Source organism: Choloepus didactylus, chromosome 6, assembly GCF_015220235.1.
Source record: "Choloepus didactylus isolate mChoDid1 chromosome 6, mChoDid1.pri, whole genome shotgun sequence".
Taxonomy (NCBI): domain Eukaryota; kingdom Metazoa; phylum Chordata; class Mammalia; order Pilosa; family Megalonychidae; genus Choloepus; species Choloepus didactylus.
The window spans coordinates 91,330,051-91,352,701 of record NC_051312.1 but is presented as its reverse complement, the minus strand read 5'-3'; the positions used below and the strand labels follow the sequence as shown (position 1 = coordinate 91,352,701).

Below are 22,651 nucleotides of genomic sequence, written 5' to 3'. Positions count from 1 at the left end.
TCTTTAATTGTTTTTGGAATTAGAAAGATGCTGGCCTTGTAGAATGAGGTAGAAAGTGTTCCCTTGTATTCAATTTTTTGAAAGCGTTTGAGTTACGTAGTTAGTAATTCTTCTTGGTATTAATTTTTCTTGGTATTTTTAGTGAAATTCAACAGTGAAAACATCTGGTCTTGAGCTTTTCTTCGTTTGGAGGCTTTTGGTTACTAATTCAGTCTCTTGGTATAGGTCTGTTAAGATCTGTTTCTTCTTGAGTCAGTGCAGGTGGTTTCTAGGAATATGTCCATTTTATCTAGGTTATCTAATTCATTGGCATATAATTTTTCATAGTATCCTCTTGGTTTTGAAGTGTACAGAACAATTATTTTGGAGACCATCCCACAATTTTGGTTTGTCTGATGTTTTCTCATGGTTAGATTCATTTTTGGCAGGAATTCTGCAGAAGTGATGTTAACTTTGATCAGTTAGTTAAGGTGATGTCTACCAGGTGTCTCCACTGTAAAATTATTTTCCCTTTTTAATAAGTAACTTCTGAGTGATATATGACAATATGTAAGTATTATATTTCTCATCAAACTTTCACTGTCATTTGGTGATTTTTTTCCTGAAATTAATTATTACTATCCTGGTTGCCAAATGGTAACTTAATCCTGAATTTTTTAATTATGTAAAATGAAGTACAACTGTCCCTTGTATTCTTCACTAGACTAGACAGCCCAAGAGTAGAGACCATTGAATATTAAAATCTAGGTTTGGTCAATTAGAACTTTGAAATCATGCCTATGCCTTCACTGTTGACATTTTTTACTTTCAGTTTTTCTCTTGACGTTTACAGGGGACAAAGGGATAATAGGCATTGGAACGCGGTTGCATTTACAATGTTTTTATTCCAGACTGATCCCATTTCCTTCAAAGATGACTTGAATTTAAATGCTTAATGTTTGTAGATGGAACAAGTATATAAGGACATCTCTATAGTTTCAGGAAATACGACCCCTTATTTACTGACATACTGGAAAGAACATAGGTTCTGGAGTAAAAAATACCTAGGTTTGAATCCCATTTACTAACTATGTTAACTATGTTAACATGTAAGTTAGTTAACCTCCTTGTCCCTGTTTTCTTCATCTATGAAAATGGGGTTGATTTAATCCACCTAGAAAGATGGTTATGATAAAATATTTGACACAAAGAAGCTCAATAAATATCAGTTCTCTTTTCTTCATCTCTTCTTACCTATTAAATAACAGCCATGATGATAATAACAAAAGCTACCCTTTACAGTGTACCAAGCCCTGTCATTTAAAACCATCATATAGTTTTTCAAATCTAATCATCTCAATTTTATGAGATAGCTATTACTCTACTTTACAACTAAGAAAACTAAAATCAGAAACGTTAAATGACTTGCCTAGGGTCAGAGAACTAGTAAATGGTGGAGCCAGTATTTGAAACTGGCTAACCCCAGAGTCACTGTTCTTAATCTTTAGGCTGTTCTGCTTCCCATGTTGTAATGTTGTAATGCTGCCTATTCTAGATTATATAATGATGACAGCAACCATAGAAAAAATATAGCAACTATTAATGCTGTCTTAACTAGCCTTCTATCTGTTTAACTTTGGGCAAGTCAACCAGACTCTGTCGGGTTCTGTTTTATCACTAAATGAAATGCTAATAAAATTCTTTACCTTGGTTACACAGAGTTACTGTGAGTATGTGAGGTGATCTATATGCAAGCATTTTGAAAACTAAAATAATAAAAAAATACAAAGAATTTGTAAAGAATTTAATGGAAACAACAATTAAATCATGTTACTGCAGACAGAAGTCTAATAGACCCAGAAGAGGTGCTAGATGCCCTTTTTCTAAATTTTGTTCTTTTAAAAAAGGAGGAAATGTTTTAAATGCATTTAAATTACAATGAATCGTAATTTAAATGCAATAAGGAAAATAAAGTGACTTCCCAGGGCAGACAGAGGAAATGACTTTATGAAGCTAATATATGCTATACAAATGACTGAGCAAAGAGCTGACCAAGTGGGCGAACTCTATTTTGGAGTTAGGGAAGGGGAAGAGCCACAGTAACAAATGGCTTAATCATACACCAACAAGGGATAATTGGAACTCATATTAAAAAGGTTTTTACTTCAAAGAACAAAATATCACCAGAAGCTAAGTTAAGAAATAACTTATCACTTTCTCTGAAATGTAATTGCATGGAAGACAAGAACTCTCAAAAATCAATGTATTTCTAGCACCACATGTGAGCTTATGTAGTGCTTGAGAAATATTTACGGTAAGAAAGAATGAAAGGGAAACAAGCTGTGAGAGAATGTTAAGGACTCTAAACATGCTATTTTACATGAGAATGAATGCCATGGCCTCTTGAATGGTCTCCCTGCTCCTACCCTTGCCTCTCTATAGTCTATTCTCTACAGAGAGGCCTGGAATGTTCCTTCTAACACTATTACATAAAGTACTAGGACTAATAAGCCAATCCCAGATTTAATATTCTTAATATTCCACATTAAGAAGATAGAATATGGAGCAAATTAAGCTCAAATTAAGTGAAAAGTAGGAAATAATAAAGAACAAATCAATAAAATAAAAAACAATAAAGAAAATCAAAGAAACCAACAGATGGTTTTTTGAAAAGATCAAGACTGAAGATAAACCTCTAGGTTGACAGATCAATAAAAAAGAAAGCACAATGTACCAATATCAGGAAACCGAACACTACCAACTCTTACAGACATTACAATGATAATAAGGAAATATTATGAACAACATCACAGCAATAAATTTGACAATTTAGATGAATTAGAGAAACTACTGGAAAGATACAAATAATCAAAACTGACATAAGAAAGAGAACAGAAAGCCTATAGAATTCTATGTCTAATAAATAAATTGAATTTATAATAAAAAATTTTCCTACAAAGAAAATGCTAGGTCCAGATGGCTTTACTGGTGAATTTTACCAAACATTTAGGGTAGAAAACATGCCAGTCTTATACAAAATCATTCAGAAAATAGAGGAAGAAATTTTCCAACTCATTTTATGAAGCTGGCTGATACCAAAATAAGACAAAAGACATTATATAAGAAAACTACAGACCAATATATCTCATGAACATAGATGCAAAAGTCCTTTAATCAAATATTAGAAAACCAAATCCAGCAAAGGAGAGTACATCATGACAAAGTGATGTCTATCTGAGGAATACAAGATGGGTTTAACACTCCAAAAATCAATGCAGTCAATTCACTATATTAAGAGAAAAAAAGGAGAAAGTCCATATGATAATCTCAGTAAATGCAGAAAAAGCATTTGACAGAATTCAACAAACATTCCTGATTAAAAACACACACACACACAACACACATACAAAATAAAACTAGGAATAAAAGAGAATGTTCCCAAGTTGATTAAAGGCATTATTTTTCCCAAACATTCTTTTATCCCTTTTTTCTTTTCCTTGTGGGACTCCCATAATATGTTTGTTTTTACACTTGATGATGTCCCCCGTGTGCCTTAGGTTCTGTTCATTTTCTTCATTCACTTTTCTTTCTGATCCTCAGACTAGATAATTCCAATAGTCTTATCTTCAAGTTCACTGATTATTTTTTGCTGTGAACTCCTCTAGTGAATTTTTCTCATGATTTTTCCAGTTTGGCTCTGAGCTGAGGCACTCCTTCTCTGCTAAGCCAGACAACAACTCTGCCTTAACTCCCACCACCTTCTTGTGCAGAGCCCACAGGGTCATCCAGAAGTGTAAGCTTAAGGGCCTCTCAGTCTTTTCTGAGCATGTCCAGTCCTGGGCATATGCACTGCACTCCTTTTTCCTTGGTATACACGGTTTATTCTAAACCCTTATTCCCTCAAGAAACTTCTACCTCAGCCTCCTCCTTTCTGGTCTTTTGGATTCTGCTGCCGCTCATTTCATCTGCCACCACTTTTTCCAGGAAAGCAAAAACAGTGTATGTCTTTAAATCTTAAAACAGACAATGCTACCACCTGGAAAGTCGCTCCAGCCTGAGGAGGGTTGGCAAAACAAAAGCCATCCCCTGTGTGAGTCCCTCAGGGAACCAGCAGACAGGTCAAAATACACAACCAAAGGATTACAGTATTTTAAGAATATGGTCTGTATTAGCCCCCAGCACTTGCAAGCTGTACCAGGAACACAGGCTGCCATCCCCTTGGTCACCACCACCGTGCTAGGGAATGTGGGATGATAGGCTAGTTGGCAAAAATGCCACAACACTCTCTTACCAAAATTCAGCTGGTCTTTTCTTTATGAAGCAGTCTCCTGGTTGCTATAAGATGACATCAGAATCCAGAGTTCTAAAAAAGTTTGTCAGTTTTTGCCTACTTGTGGATGTTTCAGTGGAGAGAGTGATTCTTAGAGTGCCCTATTCTGCCATTTTCCATGATGTCACTTTCCAGCATGCTCCTTAATCAAGCTCTGCTTATGTTTAGACAAGTTACTAAATCTCTCTTGCTTCCTTTCTTCATCTATAAAATGGGACAATACCTATTTCTCTTGCACAATTCTAAGAACTAGAGATGATTTATAGTAAGTGGGCTGAGACAGTTCCAGGTAGACAGATAAATATTAGCACTTTCGAATGTTCTTATTATAATTACTTTTATTTTTCCAAGTTGATTTTTTTTCCTGACACTCAGGAAATGCAAATTAACTTGATATTGAAGTAAACAAAATATGATCCAGGAAGGGAACTTTGGATTGGTAATGATTGATGTGCTGTTTCTCTCAGGGTTCTCCTCCATGCTTGTGAATAACCAATCAACGTGAACAAATCTTGACAGCATTTATTCTTATTTGGAATAAGGAGAATTTAAAGGAAACAAATATCTATTATTTAACAGATATCTTCAAAGCAAAGAGAGTATTAAAATGGTGTAATCATTACACAACTGGTGGAAGTGTATTTCACTTAGAGGATAATCTTCGGGTAAGAAACTGTTCACAAATAGTACAGAGAAACTTCATCTAAAAATTTTCTGGAATAATATATAAAATATTTATCTAAATTTGTATACATTCATCACTTAAGAAAAAGCAAATTAAGTAAAATTAAGTCAGATTCTATCTAAAGTGGCTATAGGATTTTGCGATCATAAAAGTTAATAACCTTATGATAACTTCCCGGAGTTTATATACTCTACATTGAGGTCACAAAAGTTATAATCTTCTACATTATTACAATCTCCCCATAATATAACTGAGTTAGTTATATTACTTAATTCACTAGGAGGCAAATATAATTTTTAAAATATATCAAATAACTGAATTTTAAACTTTAAATACTTACAGGCAGTATACAAATATACAACAGCTGTAAATCATTGGGAGTTCATCCAATAACTATAAGAAACAGAGACAAGAGGGTTTGAAAATCACAGAACTGCAACTGTTATGCAAATAAAAGAATTATTAAGATTGTCAATTCATATTATTTAATTTCTTTACTGATTATTTTATATATTTATCAAAATCTAATTTGCACTGAGTGTGTATATTTAGTTTACTGATTTGAACAAACATAATCTTACCCAATCATTCATATTCCTAAAATACAGACCGAAGCAGGATGCCTGACTCACAATTTCTGGAAGGCAGCCTTGTAATCGTGCTGCTCACATCGTTCTGTATCACAAACTATGATATCGGTACTCCAGAAAATAATGATGTTCACCATTTTCTGGTCTGTGGGTCCTATCAGTACTCTTTTGCATTTCCTCATTTCCTATTGCACCTTCGATGGATAAAATGTCCACTAACATACATAAGAAGAGATATTACAGCTAAGGAAATAATTTGTCTATTCTAGATAACATCTCTGAAAAGTGACATTAGTAATAATTATTATATACTAAACTATCAGATAGGCATTATACTAGATATTGTAGATAGGTTATTTATAATCTTCATACCAATTCTACAGAGTTTATTTATTAACCAAATATGCATTTAATTAATCCTTTAACAATATGTCTATTATGTGCCAGGCAATGTGTTAGGACCTGAGGATACAATGATAGACAAGACAAAGTGACTGCCCACAAGGAATTCACAGTCTAGCAAGGCAGAAGGAATGAAAAATATGCAATTAAATATAGACTAATAATGGGTACACAGAAGCCAGAGAAGGTGATGGCAGGTAATGAAATGGGGTGGTGGAGAAAGGCATTCAGAAAGAAGGAAGGGAGCTTATGCAAAATGAATGAGGTATTCTGGTAAATTATTAGAACAATGAAAATAACAGCATTTGTGAACTGAGTTATGCTTAAATGTTTCACATTCATTTTCTTATTTAATTTTCACAACTGGAGTAAGTAATATTATTAGATTTTCACAGATGGGAACACTGAGGTTATATGACTTAAATAACTTGCTCAGGGTCACAGCATTAATAAGTAGCAGAGCCATATTTTGAACTGACTCTGGAGCACACTTCTACATTATGTTGCCTCCAAAACCTTTCCCTTGAATCATGTTTATATCTTCCAAAAAATCTGGCACAGTATCATGATATGCTGTGGCAAAATCTACCCTAAGGTATATGATATTCAGCAGTTTCCTCTATTTAAAGTTTTTGAATCATGATCTACTGGCTTTACATTAACATCTTTTGCATTTCATCTTCTTTATTTTAGTTTTTAAATGTTAGCAAAATATTTATGTAGCCATTTGGTCTTTCCACAATTTACTGAGGTACTTAAGGGCCCATTTTGGGGATCTTCTATCCATATATTTAGAAGATAGGGCATAAAAAGATCTACTTTCTCTGTATTATCTCATAGGCCTAGCCATGCTTTCTATGAAAGACAGCTGAAAAAATTGCTGTCATCCTTTTATTCATTGATTCAACAGCTGGGCACTATTCTAGGTACTGGACACAAAACAGTCCTTGATCTCATGTTGTTTTACATTCTAATGGGGAAAGACAAATTAAACAGTTAACTGCACAAATTAAGTGTTTAATTATAATTAGAATAAGAGTGGAAAAGTACAGAGTACTATGACCATAAAATAGGGGCCCTAATTTTCTCAGGTTTTGGAAACATTCCTTGAAGAAGTGACACATAAACTGAGACCTGAAAAATATGCAGGTTCAGTCAAGGTTGGGAGGAAGATGAGAACCTGAGGCTGAGGAAATAGCATGTGTAAAGGTCCTGGTAGGAAAGAAATGTGAAGAACTGAAAAAGCCCAATATGCTGGAAGCTTAATTAGTGAGGGAGATAAGCAGCAAACAGATCATGCAGAATGTTTTAGGCCAAACAGGATTTTTAATGTTATTTTAAAAGCAATAATAAGTCATTGAAAAGGTTTTAAGTGGGGGTGAGGGGGTGGGGGGGTGGTAGTTGTCAGCTCAGGTATGTATGAAGAATGCTCTGAAAGAGAGAAAAAGTAGATATGGGAGGACTAGCTCAGAGATTACTGCAGGAGTCCAGGCCTGGGAAAGTTACTGCTCAGATTACAGTAGCAGAATTTGGAATGGACATAAGTGGACACGTTTGAGAAATATTTAGGAAGCAAAATATATGGGTTTCTGATCTGTTTCATATAGAAGTGAGGGAGCAGAAACTGCCACGGATAACTCCCAGATTCTTGCCTGAATAGTCCAGTTGATGGCAGTATTGTTTACTGATATTGTGGAAACAGAGAAAAGAGTAATAACAATTTTCAGTATGTTGAGTTGAGGTACCTGTGAGGCAGCGCAGTGGAAACGTCAATCAGGCGACTGGAAGCACAATCAGTAGCGCAGAAGAAAGGTCTGGAGTCCACATGTTGGCTGCCAGCTTGCTTGCTTGTTTGTTTAAAGGGACTGAATTGAACCAGGCATGTGCTAAAAGGGCATGGATTTTAAAATCTGGGTAATAGCTATTTCAAAACCATAACTAGGAAAATTATGACTGGTAAAAGAGCACACAGAGTTTCGGGTAGAGAATTATATATCTAAAGATGAGTCTGGAGAGGTAGGCAAGGGTCAGATAACAAAGCTTATGGTTCAAATTAATGAGCTTAAACTATGGGAAGTATTAGAGATTTAAAAAGTTACATCTGGAAGGCAAGGGCTGCATTTTACACATCTCATTCCCAACACTTATACAAGGTCTAGTAAATATTGCTCAAAGAATGAAACAGTTAGTTTTGTTTTTAGGAAGAGCACCCCTGTTCCAGTGTGATGAATGGATTGGGGAGGCAGGGAGATCAATTAGGAAGCAGTTATAGGAATATGTGTTGGCAATGACAGTGGCCTGGATTAAAGTAGTGGCAATGGATGGATTCAAAAGTTCTTACAGTATTTTTTTTTTTATTTTATTTTGAAATAAATTCAAACTTACAGGAACAGTTGCAAAAACAATACAAACCCCATACACAGAACTCCAGCATACCCCAACCCCCCTCCCCCAATACCCCATCCACCAAATTTAACATCCTGTCACACGACCATTTCTTTCTTTCCCTCCCTCCCTCCCTATCATCCATCATCTATTGCTCTGTCTTCTGAACATGAGAGCAAGCTGCACACCTCCTTAAACAAACAATATAATTCACATATACGTTTCCCATGAACAAGAACATTCTTTTATGCAACCCCATTAATCACAGCTAAGAAGTTCAAGAAATTCAACATTGATACAAAGCTTACATTCTGTATTTCCTTTTTTTTTTCTTATGTCCCATCTGTGTCCCTTTGAGCCTCCTCTCCTCCATCCTCAGATCCCATCCAGGATCATCCTTGGCATTTAATTGTCATCTATTTAGACTTTTTTTTCCCCCCAATTGTGGAAACATATACAGCCTAAATCTTCCCATTCCAACCCCTCCCTAGCATTACATTAGTGGGATTAATGACATTTAGAATGTTGCAATGCTATCACCTTCCCACCATCCATTACTAGAAATTTCCCTTTATCCCAAACAGAAACCCTACACTCATTTCTTAACTCCCCATTGCCCTTTCCCCCACTTCTCGTAACCCATACTCTACTTTTCATCTCTATGGTCATATTCTCTGATACTTTCTTTGTGTTTAAAGTGGGGCTTAAATTTGACCTCTTAAGTCTATAACAATCTTGTTTTTCTTTGATACCAACTTAAATTCAATAGAACACATAAACTATGTTCCTATACTCCACCATTCCCCCACCTTCATGTAGTTCTTGTCAAAAATTACATATTTTACATTGAGTCCAAAACCACTGATTTATCATTACAGTTTATGTATTTTAGATCCTGTAGGAAGTAAATAATGGAGTTACAAATAAAAAATACAGTAGTATTGGTATTTATATTTACCATGTGATCTTTACTGGAAATCTTTATTTCTTCATGTGATTTCAGTCAATTGTTTAGTGTCCCTTCCTTTCAGGCTGCTCTCCTCCCTTTAGCATTTCTTATAGGACTGATCTACTGGTGATGAAGTCCCCCAGCTTTTGATTATCTGGGAATGTTTTCATCTCCCCCTCATTTTTATCCTCCAGGTGTTTGTGAATTCTCCAAGTCTCTGATGGTTATTGACTTCTATTTGTATTCCATTGTGGTCAGAGAATGTGCTTTGAACAAATTCAATTTTTTTTTTTAATTTATTGAGGCTTGTTTTATGTCCCAGCATGTGGTCCATTCTGGTGAAAGATCCGTGATCACTAGAGAAGAATGTGTGTCCCGGTGACCTGGGATGTAATGTTCTATACATGTCTGTTAAATTTCTCTATATCTCTCTCTCCTTTCTTTGTTTCTCTGTCAGTAGGGCTCCCTTTAGTATCTGAAGTAGGGCAGGTCTTTCATTGGCAAAATCTCTCAGCATTTGTTTGTCTGTGAAAAATTTAAGCTCTCTCTCAAATTTGAAGAAGAGTTTTGCTGGGTAAAGTATTCTTGGTTGGAAATTTTTCTCTCTCAGAATTTTAAATATGTCATGCCACTGCCTTCTCTCCTCCATGGTGGCCGCTGAGTAGTCACTACTTAGTCTTATGTTGTTTCCTCTGTATGTGGTGAATTGCTTTTCTCTTGCTGCTTTCAGAACTTGCTCCTTCTCTTCAGTATTTGAGAGTCTGATCAGTATATGTCTTGGAGTGGGTTTATTAGGATTTATTCTATTTGGAGTTCACTGGGCATTTATGCTTTGTGTATTTACATTGTGTAGAAGGTTTGGGAAGTTTTCCCCAACAATTTCTTTGGATACTCTTTCTAGACCTTTACCCTTCTCTTCCCCTTCTGGGACACCAATGAGTCTTAAATTTGGATGTTTTATTTTATCTATCGTATCCGAGATCCATTTTGATTTTTTCGATTTTTCCCCCATTCTTTCTTTTGTTCTTTCATTTTCTGTTCTGTGGTCCTCGAGGAGGGTGAGTTATTGTTCAGCTTCCTCTAATCTTGTATTATGAGTCTCCAGAGTCTTTTTAATTTGGCCAACAGTTTCTTTTATTTCCATAAGATCTTCTGTTTTTTTTATTTACTCTTGCAATTTCTTCTTTATGCTCTTCTAGGTTCTTCTTTATGTCCTTTACATCCTGTGCCATGGTGTTCTTCATGTCTTTCATATCCTGTGCCATGCTCTCATTGCTTTGTCTTTAGTTCTTTTGTTAATTGCGACAAGTACTGTGTCTCTTCTGATCTTTTGATTTGGGTGTTTGGGTTTGGGTTCTCCATGTTGTCTGGTTTTATCATCTGCTTTAAGATTTTCTGTTGTGTTTGGCCTCTTGGCATTTGCTTTACTTGGTAGGGTTCTTTCAGGTTACAAAAAATACGAATCTCTAATTTGTCAGATCTACAGCTTGGTGGCGTACACTTTCTCTAACTAACCAGCAGATGGAATCCATGAGTCACCTATTCCCCTCAAGTCAGTTCTCCCCAACTTTGTCTTTGTGGTGTGTGGGGGGTCTGATTCTTATGGGGTCCAATTGGTGCACCAAGTTTGGGTGTGTTGTTGGTGCTGCCTGCTGTGAATGTGGAGCGTGTGTCTGAGCAGTTTGGGAGGGAGGGCAGCTTTAATAATCAAACCTCCCAGGTGTTCCCGGAGATTTAAGGCTGTTGCAAGAGTCTAAGCCTTCATTTCAGTCTTGCCACAGATTGTCTCTGCCACTGACCCAGAAGTCCTTGGTATTGGCATATGGTCCCTGGGATTTCCAAGCGGGTCCCCCTTCTCAGCCGTGCTCTTCCAGGACCTCTGCTGAGGGAAGGCTGTGCCACGTCACAAGTGCGTGCTGTCCCTCCAGGGAAGCCCTGGGTCACCGGGCCATGCAGGGGCGTTCCCAGCCTGACGTAAAGATGGTTGAATAGGGCATGTTAATTTCCCCCTTTTCGCACAGCTTCGCCTTCCCAACTCCAGGACAATTAGCTGTGGGTGCACTAAAGGCCACTGTCCACGGCTGATCTTGTGGCATGTGCGCGGTGCTGCAGGAAACACTCGCCTTCACACTGGGTTTCTTGGCTCAGCTCTGGGCTGTGGGTCTGGCCCTGGGCAGGAGCGTCCCCAGCCTGCCGGGGAGATGGCTGCAGTGGGCGCGGTTTCTTTCTCATTTTGGCTTCCGTCTGTCCCCCTGGCCCCGGAGATAATCAGCAGCAGGTGTGGGAAGGGCTGTCCTCCATGCCAGACACTCAGGTGTTGGTACAGCCTGCTCCTGCCATGCTTCACTGTGCGGTTCTCCCTGTCGTATCTGCAGCCACTCCCGGGTTTTTTGTTTTTTTTTTTTTTAAAAAAAAGAACTAGTCCATCTCCAAACACCAACCCACAGTTTCCCCACACCACAGTGCAGCCGCCGGACTTTCAGCCGGCTCACTCACTCATTTCAGAATGCAGACTCCCAGTTTCACCAAATGCACGGTCCCTGTGGATTTAGCAGACCTTGTCTGGCTGGTGCATCACTGGAACTGGTGTTCTGGGTCGCTTTCTGGTTTTTATCTAGTATTTTTCAGGGAGGTGTTTTTTTGCCCTGTCTCACCTAGCCACAATTTTAGGTTCCTCTCTTATGGTATTTTAATCAAGACAATTTGTATTTATAGAGGTGAGAAAGCAGGAGAAATTAAAGATGAATCAATAAACACACATATCAGTGAAAACCAAAGGAATGAGTTGAGTGAATGAATAAATGAAAAGGATGTCCAGGAGAGGGTCTTCGAAATTTAAACCTTTTACACTCCTAACACCATTACTGCAAGACATAGTCCTAAGACAGATAGAGAAAACTGTAACAAAAGAATACTAAATCAGCTGTCCAGAAATCTGGGCCCTAATCTTGTCTCTAACTTTCGATGTAACTGCTTGTGAAGTTAATTCCCCTTTCTTGGCCTTTTTGACCATCTGAAATATTTGTAAGTTGGACTAAATTTCAAAAATCTCTTCCAATATTAAAATTCCATGATTCTTAATTGCTCTTTGGCACCCTTCACCGCTTGTGTGAAGGCTCTCTGCTCACTCCTGGTGTCTCTACCACTTCCCTAATGTTTTCCTCAATCACATTCCCAAAATGCATTGCTCTCAAGAATCTGACATATTAATCCTGGCAAAGGAGTTAGTACACAAAATGTTTCTCTTCGAAGGGGCACATACAATTTAATAGCACTTAAAAGAATGAGTCACTAACAGTGGAGTAATAATGGTGGTTTCAGATATTCTCTTTGGCTGAAGAAAAAAGGAAGAAAACTATTATTTATTAAGCACTTATTTTTCAGATCCAATGATGGAGCTTCCACATATGCCAATCAATAGATCCCTATACCAATCCTAGAGATATTATGAGACCTATTAGATAAATGAGAAAACCAGGGCTCAGCATGATTAAGTGGCATGCCTGGGTGCAAACAGACAGTAAGTGGTAGAATCAGAATTGGAACCCAAGTTGCCACCCATGATAATCTGAAGAAAATATCATCCAAGCTTCAAATCATTCCGAAGATAGAACTGTTAATATTTGCTTGTGTTCAGTTCAGACAGGTGTACAAAATGAGCCTTTAATATCTCTACAGCTGTAACAAGCTAAGTTCAGCGTGACAATTGCCCACTGATCACTGTGATGTAAGTGACAGCACTGCTGTATCTTGGTTTCTCAGTGATTGTGCAAAAGAAATAATGGCTTAACATAGTTGTTCAGCCAAATTTATCCCAAAGGGAGGCAAGACAGGGAACCTACAAGGAATACTGATGAACATTTTACATTTAAATTAAGATGGAGAAGCTGTTTAAACAAGTTATTGGATATCACTGATCTTTCCCTCCCCTTCAATCTTTGGGAAATTGGATGACTTGTCATTTCTGCCCAGCTAGACAAACACCTGAATCCATATCTTTGTAGTTCAGAAGATGAAGAAAAGGCATTTGTATTTTTTGCTTGTGAATTAAGAAAAATAGAATTAACAGTAATGATAAAGCATAGAATCAAAGATCTCAGGATCAAAGGCCATGTTGTCCATACAAATGCTGTCATCTGGTAACAGTTCTGCCAACAGTTATCTTTATATGCAAATCAAAGTGTGTTCTACGCCTGCCTAAAATCCTTTAATGGCTCCCATGGGGATAAAGTCCGAGAGACTTAGATCTGGCCTCTGGTTAGTTTTCTAAACCACATCTCTTATGCGTTAGGTCAGTATTTGGCCCAGAGCAGGTACTCAATAATGTAACAAATGTTAGCTCTTATTATTAGTAGCAATACCACTGCCATCATCATGCACTCCCACTCCAAGGCTATAACCATAATTTATACCTGCAGTGCCCTGAGGTGCCAGTCATACTCTCACAGCTCTGTGGATTTTAGTTGGTGTTATGTCCCCCACAAAGCCATGTTCGAGTTCTAATCCCCGATCCTGTGCATGTGAACTCACTTGTAAATGGGACTGTCAAAGATTCTATTAGTGAAGGTGTGGCCAAACTGAATCATGCTGGGCTTAATCTGACTGGACTCCTTATAAGCAGAGGAAATTTGTACACAGACTTAGTAGGAAACAGAAAGCCATGTGACAGAGGCAGAGACAGAGATATGGATTGCTGGTAAGCCACCACCAGAATGCTACAGACTTGAGAAAAGGCATAATTCTGCCAAAACCTTGATTTTGGACTTCAAAACTGTGAGACAATAAATTCCTGTTGTTTAAGCCAACTAGTCTGTGGTACTTTGTTACAGTAGCTCTGGCAAACAATGACAGTTGGCCTGACAAATTCCTATTCATCTTTCTAGATGCAACTCAAACATGTGTCTGAGTCGTCTGTATAACCTTCTCTGTCCTCTGCTCTCTCCCCTAAATAATTAATTAATCTTTCTGTTTCCATAGCAAAACACCTCTATCCTTGTATTCACTAGCATACTATCTTCACTCCTAGACCATAGACTTGTTGACGAAAGGACTGTATCTTTAGCTGTGTATACCTTTTGCTGAGGTGTATTCAATTAAAAATGTTTGAATCAATGAAAGTAATGGCTGGACACTCAAAGGACAGAGGACACACTATCTTCCAAGGCAGCCCTTACCATCTACTGGCTCAAAAAATTCTTCCCTGTACTGAGCAAAATATCTCTTTTTATTTAATCCCACTAGAGCCACCCAGAACAAACCTAATCCTAATCCTCTTTCACATGTTAACATTCATATACTGATTCATAAAAACATTATGTAGTGCTGTATGCCAGAACCTTGATATGAGTAGGGAATACTAAGATCAACCAGAGAAAGTCCCTGCTCTCAGCTAACTTGCATTCTGACAGAGGAGACAGATGCATAGATAACTTTATAAAGCATAACTGATAAGAGCAATAACAAAGAAGCACAGGGTGCTATATAAGAACTTATGGGGTATATATAACCCAGCCTGGGGGCCATGGAAGGCTTGCTAGAGGAGCTGCCACTTTGGCTGAGACTTTAAAGGATGACCAGGAATTGCCACGACAGAAAATCACTTGAGACATTTTGTCCAACCACTTAAAAGTGAGATCACTCAACACAGGGGTGTGACTTCTATCAACAATATTTAGCCACCTAGTGACAAGTAATTGATTTTGATCTGGGTTGCTCTTTGCTTGGAAAGTAAGGGACAGGGCTTTAAGACAGGGACAAGGGCCATAGATCCTAAACTTTGTAAAAAGGAAGAGAAGATACAAGGAAAATGTACTTCCTTGCAGTCGTTTTTTATTGTTCTTAAAATTGGTTCAAAACTACATAATAGTGTTATTGTATCTTTATAACATTTCCCCATGTCAACAGTCTTCAAAATATCACTTTTAATGGCTAGTGTACTTCAACATATAGCCATAAAAAGTATATTTAACTATCCCTCTAATGTGAAACATTTAGATCATTTAAAATTCTTTTTCATGTATAACACAGTGACAAACAGCCTTGTAAAACATCTTTTCCTTGTCTCTGATTACATTCTTAGGATGCATTCTGAGAAAGCAATTATTGGGTCAAAGGGCATATACATTTTTCTCCATTAAAAATTTTTTGGAAACATTTTCAACGTACAGAAAAGTTTGAGTACAGTACAAAGAAATTTTTTCACCATGAACTACTTGAGTAAGTGGCTTGAATGAGGCCTCATTGCCCCAGTACTTCATATACTATAATCAAAGAAATTCACCTGGATTATACACCTTGCCCAAAGGGGTTTTATCCCAGGAATGCAAGGTTGGTTCAGCATATAAATATCAATGTATGTAATATGCCATATTAATAGAATAAAGGACAAAACCCACATGATCATTTAATAAATGCAGAAAAAGCATTTGACAAAATCCATCACCACTTCATGATAAAAACATAGGAACCGAAGTAAACTTCCTCAACCTGATAAAGGGAATCAATGAAAAACCCACAGATAACATTAGAATTAATGCTGAAAGACTAAAAACTTTTTCCCTAAGAGCAAATCTTCTCTCTCCACTTCTATCCCACATTGCATTGGATGTTCTAGCCAGGACAATTACAAGTAAAAGAAACAAAGGGCATCTAACTGGTAAGGAAGACGTAAAACTATGCTTGCAGATGATATGATCTTGTATACAGAAAACTCTAAAAAATATACACACACATGCACAAAACTTGAAGCTAAAAACAATTTCAGCAATGTTTCAGGATACAAAATCAATATATACAAATTCAACGGTATTTCTATATATTAGGCATGAGCAATCTGAAAATAAAATTAAGAAAAATTCAATTTATAACATCAAAAAAAATAAAATAATTAAGAATAAATTTAACAGAAGGAGTTTAAGACACACTAAAACCACAAAACACCATTGAAAGAAATTAAAGAAGACGTAAATGAACGGAAAGACATCACATGTTCATGTATTTTAAGACTAAATGTTGTTAAGATATCAATACAGGAGAACCTTAGATGGTGGCTAGGTGAGACAGGGCAAAAAATCACCTCCATGAAAAATACTAGATAAAAACCAGAAGGTGACCCAGAATACCGGTTTCAGCAATGCACCAGCTGGACGAGGTCTGCTAGAACCACAGGGGCTGTGCACTTGATGAAACTGGGAGTCTGCATTCTGAAACGAGTGAGTAAGCCGGCAGAAAGACCCATGGCCGCGCTGTGGTGTGGGGAAGCCGGGAGTTGGCATTTGGAGACAGACTGGTTCTTAAAAAAAAAAAAAAAAAGGGAAAAACCTAGGAGCGGCTGCAGTTGCGACGGTGGGAACTGCACAGTGAAGCATGGCAGCAGCGGGCTGAGCCAACCTCTCAGTGTCTGGCGTGGAGGCTAGCCTGCTGCAGATTCCCTCAGAGCCAGGGGAGCGGAGGGGAGAGCCAAAAGAAGAAAGAAACCCCGCTGCTTGCAGCTGGCTCCCCGGCGGGCTGGAGACACTCCTGCCCGGGGCCATGCCCACAGCCCAGAGCCGAGACAGTTACCCAAGAGCTGGGAAGGAGGAACTGTGCAAAAGGCGGTGGGGGGGGGGGGGTTGAGACGCCCCATTCAGCCACCTTTGCATCAGGCTGAGAGTGCCCCTGCACAGCCCGGTGGCCCGGGGCTTCCCTCGAGGGATGGCGCGCACTTGTGACGTAGCACAGCCTTCCCTCAGCAGAGGTCCTGGAAGATCACAGCTGAGTAGGAGGGCCCACTCAGAAAACCCAGGGATGCTACGTCAATGCCGGTGGTTTGTGGGTCAACCACAGAGAAAATCTGGGGCAAAACTGAAATGAAGGCTGAGACTCTTGCAAAAACCTTGAATCTCCGGGAACACCTGGGAGGAATGAATATTAAAGCTGCCCTGCCTCCCTAACCACCCAGACACATGCCCCACATTCAGGGCAGACAGCACCAACAACACACTCAAACTGAGTTCACCAACTGAACCCCACAAGAATCATTTCCCCACACACCACAAAGACAAAGTTGAGGAGAACTAACTTGAGGGATATAGGTAACTCGCAGACACCATCTGCTGGTTAGTTAAAGTGTACGCCACCAACCTGTATTTCTGAAAAATTAGATTGGTATTTTTTTTTTTTTTACAACTTGAAAGAAACCTATCAAGCAAAGCAAATGCCAAGAGGCCAAAAACAACAGAAAATCTTAATGCATATGATAAAACCACACGATATGGAGAACCCAAACACCCAAATCAAAATATTAGAAGAGACACAGTACTTGACACAATTAATCAAAGAACTACAAGTGAGGAACGAAAACATGGCAAAGGATATAAAGGACATAAAGAAGACTATGGCACAGGATATAAGGGACATAAAGAAGACCCTAGAAGAGCATAAAGAAGAAATTGCAAGAGTAAATAAAAAATAGAAGATCTTATGGAAATAAAAGAAACTGTTGGCCAAATTAAAAAGACTCTGGATACTCATAATACAAGATTAGAGGAAATTGAACAATGACTCAGTGTCCTAGAAGTCCACAGAACAGAAAATGAAAGAACAAAAGAAAGAATGGAGAAAAAAATTGAAAAAATTGAAATGGATCTCAGGGATATGATAGATAAAATAAAACGTCCAAATTTAAGACTCATTGGTGTCCCAGAAGGGGAAGAGAAGGGGAAAGGTCTAGGAAGAGTATCCAAAGAAATTGTTGGGGAAAACTTCCCAAACCTTCTACACAATATAAATACACAAAGCATAAATGCCCAGCGAACTCCAAATAGAATAAATCCTAATAAACCCACTCCAAGACATATTCTGATCAGACTGTCAAATACTGAAGAGAAGGAGCAAGTTCTGAAAGCAGCAAGAGAAAAGCAATTCACCACATACAAAGGAAACAACATAAGACTAAGTAGTGACTACTCAGTGGCCACCATGGAGGAGACAAGGCAGTGGCATGACATATTTAAAATTCTGAGAGAGAAAAATTTCCAACCAAGAATACTTTATCCAGCAAAACTCTCCTTCAAATTTGAGAGAGAGCTTAAATTTTTCACAGACAAACAAATGCTGAGAGATTTTGCCAATAAAAGACCTGCCCTACTTCAGATACTAAAGGAAGCCCTACCAACAGAGAAACAAAGAAAGGAGAGAGAGATACAGAGAATTTTAACAGACATATATAGAACATTACATCCCAAATCACCAGGACACTCATTTTTCTCTAGTGATCACAGATCTTTCTCCAGAATGGACCATATGCTGGGACATAAAACAAGCTGCAATAAATTAAAAAAAAAAAAAAATTGAATATATTCAAAGCACATTCTCTGACTACAATGGAATACAAATAGAACTCAATATTTTTTGAATTGTAACTCCACTATTTACTTCCTACATGATATAAAATACACAAACTCTAATGACAAATCAGTGATTTTGAACTCAAGGCAAAATATGTAATTTTTGACAAGAACTATATAAAGGTGGGGGAATGGAGGAGTATAGGAACATAGTTTATGTGTCCTATTGAAGTTAAGTTGGTATCAAAGAAAAACAAGATTGTTAGGGATTTAAGAGTTTAATTTTAAGCCCCACAGTAAACACAAAGAAATCATCAGAGAATATGACCATAGAGATGAAAAGTAGAGTATGAGTTAAGAGAAATGGGGGTAGGGGCAATGGGGAGTTAAGAAATGAGTGTAGGGTTGCTGTTTGAGGCGAAGGGAAATTTCTAGTAATGGATGGTGGGAAGGCGACAGCATTACAACATTCTAAATGTGATTAATCCCACTAATGGAATGCTAGGGAGGGGGTGGAATGGGAAGATTTAGGCTGTATATATGTTTCCACAATTGAGGAAAAAAAAAAAAAGTCTAAATAGATGACAATTGAATGCCAACGATGATCCTGGATGGGATCTGAGGATGGAGAAGAGGAGGCTCAAAGGGACACAGTTGAGACATAAGGAAAAAAAAAAAAAAAAGAAATATAGAATGTAAGCTTTGTATCAATGTTGAATCTCTTGTACTTCTTAGCTGCGTTTAATGGGATTGCATAAAAGAATGTTCTTGTTCATGGGAATTGTATATGTGAATTATAGTGTTTGTTCAAGGATATATGCAGCTAGCTCTCATATGTTCAGAAGATAGAGCAATAGATGATGAATGATAGGGAGGGAGGGAGGGAAAGAAATAGCAATGTGACAGCATGTTAAAGTTAAAGTTGGTGGACTGGGGTATCAGGGGAGGGGAGTCAGGGTATGCTGGAGTTCTGTATATGGGGTTTGTATTGTTTTTGCAATATGAACTTTGTATTTATATACAAAGTTATTATCTGTCTGTTTAGTGGGTGTGAAATGGTACCTCACTGCGGTTTTGATTTGCATTTCTCTAACGACTAACAATGTTGAGCATTAGCTCATGTGCTATAACTTTGAATTTATTTCAAAATAAAATTTAAAAAAAGATATCAATACAACCAAAAATAATCTATATATTCAATACAATTCCTATTAAAATCCAACAACCTTTTTTTTTTTTTCAGAAATTGACAAACTGGTGTTAAAATTCATATGGCAATGCAAGTGACCCAGAAGAGTTAATCTTGACAGAGAGAAACAAATTTGGAGAACTCTCATTTTCCATTGTTAAAACTTACAACACAAATTACAGTAATCAAAACAGTGTGGTACTGGCATAAGGATAGCTAGATAGAACAACAGAATAGAATTGAGAGAAATAAACACATATCTGTGCCAACTGATTTTTGACAAGGGCATCAAGTCCATTCAATAGGGAAAGTTAAGTCAAACTGGATCAAAGACCAAAATGTAGGAGCTAAAGTGTAACACTTACAGGAGAAAAGCTTTTGAGGTCTTGGATTAGGCAATATACTCTTAGATATGATACCAAAAGCACAAGTAACCAAAGGAAAAAAAAATTAAATAAACCACTTTTGTTTCAAAGGACACTATTAATAAAGTAAAAAGAAAATCCACAGAATGGGAGAAAATTTTTCCAAATCATACATCTGGTAACAGTCTAGTATCCAGAATATAAAGAGCACTTACAACTTGATAATAAAAAGGCAAATAACCCAATTAAAAAATGAGCAATACACCCGAACAGACATTTCTCCTAAAAAGACATACAAAGGGCCAACAAGCACATGAGCTAATGCTCAACATTGTTAGTCATTAGAGAAATGCAAATCAAAACCACAGTGAGGTACCATTTCACACCCACTAATCAAACAGACAGATAATAACAAGAGTTCACAGGGATGTAGAGGATTGCTGGTGGGAATGTAAAAAAAGTTAAGCATTGAATGCCCATATGATTCAACAATTCCACTCCTAGATATGTACCCAAGAAAATGAAAACACATGTCCACCCACATGAGTGTTCATGACAGCATTATTAATTATAGTCGAAATGTGGAAACAATCCAAATGTACTTCAACTGAAAAATGGGTGAACAAAATGTGGTATATCCATACAACAAATCATTCAGCCATAAAATGAATGAAGTATTTCATACTACAACATGGATGAACCTTGAAAAGATTATGCTAAGTAAAAGAAGGCAGTCATAACGTCGTGGGAGGGCAGGGCAAGATGGCAGAGTAGTGAAGTGTGGAATTTAGTTACTCCTCTAGGACAGCTGGTAAATAGCCAGGAATTCTCTGGAACAACAGTTTAGGAGACTTCTGTGACTAGAAACACATTGTACATCAGTCTGGAATGGATGGAATGGCTGAGATCACAGCAAAGAACTGTATGTTTCTCTGGCTGAGACACTGGCATCCCTACCCCACAGGCATGACAGACTACCTTGGAGCTGGTTATCCGAGGGAAAAAGAAACAGTTTCTGCTGGGAGCAAGGAGGGGACTCAGGCTCCAAATGCAGAATGAATTAACCAATTTGAATTGCTGAATAAAAGCTCTGAGTACAGATAACTCAAGAGCAAACATGAAAGAGACTCGAGAGCAAACAGGAAAGGAATCAGGAGGTTTTGGCCAGGCAGAGAGGAGGTAGGGCTAACAACAACAAAAACAGAGACTTTTGGAGCTAGGGGACCTCAGAATACTAAAAAAGGGCTGGGCCCTAAGAAAAAGGGGGCACGTAGAAACAGGCACAAACTCCAGCTCTTGATCAGAAAACCCAGGGAGCTGGGGTCTGGCTCTGAAAAGGGTTTTTTTTCTTTTCTTTTCTTTCTCTTTGATTATATTTTTTACATGTCAATAGCCCATTAGAGCTGCTGTAACTCTCAGGTTTCAGCACTGCCCCAGGCAAGGGTGGAATTAAGTTGTTTGAGAGTAATCAGGTAAAGGAGATAACTCCCTAAAGGGCATATCTTTAAATAGTCTATAATAGGAGCAAGAGAAAGTAGCTAAGCAAAGCTAAAAATGTGGCTTTAATCTAGGCAGAGAGGAATCAGGATTGATGGAAAAAAAATAAAATAAAATAAAAAAGAATAAAGACGGAGGCTTTTGGAATCAGCTGAGCTCAGAGTGCTGTAAAGGGGCTGTGCCCCAAGAAGGGGGATGCAGGGAACTGGGTAGCAGCTCCAGCTCTAGACTGACAAAACTTGGGGGCAGGGGAAAGCCTCTGAAAAGGGATTCCTTCCTTCCTTCCTTCCTTCCTTCCTTCCTTCCTTTCCTTCCTTTCCTTCCTTTCTTTCTTTTCTAAGAAGCGCAGTAGAGAAAGGCTCAGATATCTTCAACTGGCAGCTGGACCCAGGCTGGGGTGGAGCTAAGATAGGTCTGAAAGACAAAACAATGAGTCTAGTGGGGAAGATAATCCCCTAAAGGGCATGACTTCCACAAGAAAATGGGGTGGGTGGGTGGGCAGGGACCAGCTCAATTGGTGACCCTTATTCAGAGAACTCAAAACCCAGGTGCTGGAAAACAGAAACAGCTCGAGTCAGCTGTGCCCCTGGCAGGGACAGGGCCTGCTGAGACTTAGAGGCACTGCATCTCTTTCTACCAGTGGGGAGCTGCGGGCTGACAAGCACCACCTGCTGGGCAGGATAGCAAAAGTACAGAGTCTAGAGGCTTCACAGGAGGGTCTAACAACCTGTGGGGTCTCATTCATAGGGAAACTTGAGGCAGATTACACCTCCTCCTGAGACCTAGGCCTGCCTGGACTGGAAAAATCTGACTGGCGTTGATCATATCTGGGGAGACCACCTGAAAAAAAGGTTACATAGAGGTAGGGCAAGAATCAGAAAAACAAGAGCTGAAAAATTCTGATCAACTGAACAGAAGCTATGTTAGAGATCTAGAGGAAGTTAAACTGAACAC

At 38.2% G+C, this 22,651-nt stretch overlaps 1 protein-coding gene across 6 annotated transcripts in view; it reads right to left on the bottom strand.

Moving 5' to 3' along the window:
* Positions 1–22,651, bottom strand: part of ACER3 (alkaline ceramidase 3) — a 253,466-nt gene that overhangs the window by 62,841 nt on the left and 167,974 nt on the right. For 4 of the 6 annotated variants that reach the window (XM_037840773.1, XM_037840771.1, XM_037840772.1 and 1 more), the window contains one exon: positions 5,335–5,387. In XM_037840773.1, the coding sequence (XP_037696701.1) occupies positions 5,335–5,387 (53 nt within the window). Of the gene's footprint in view, positions 1–5,334; positions 5,388–7,731; positions 8,164–22,651 lie in introns of those variants that run through there. The other 2 variants (XM_037840774.1, XM_037840776.1) reach the window with 2 other exon arrangements.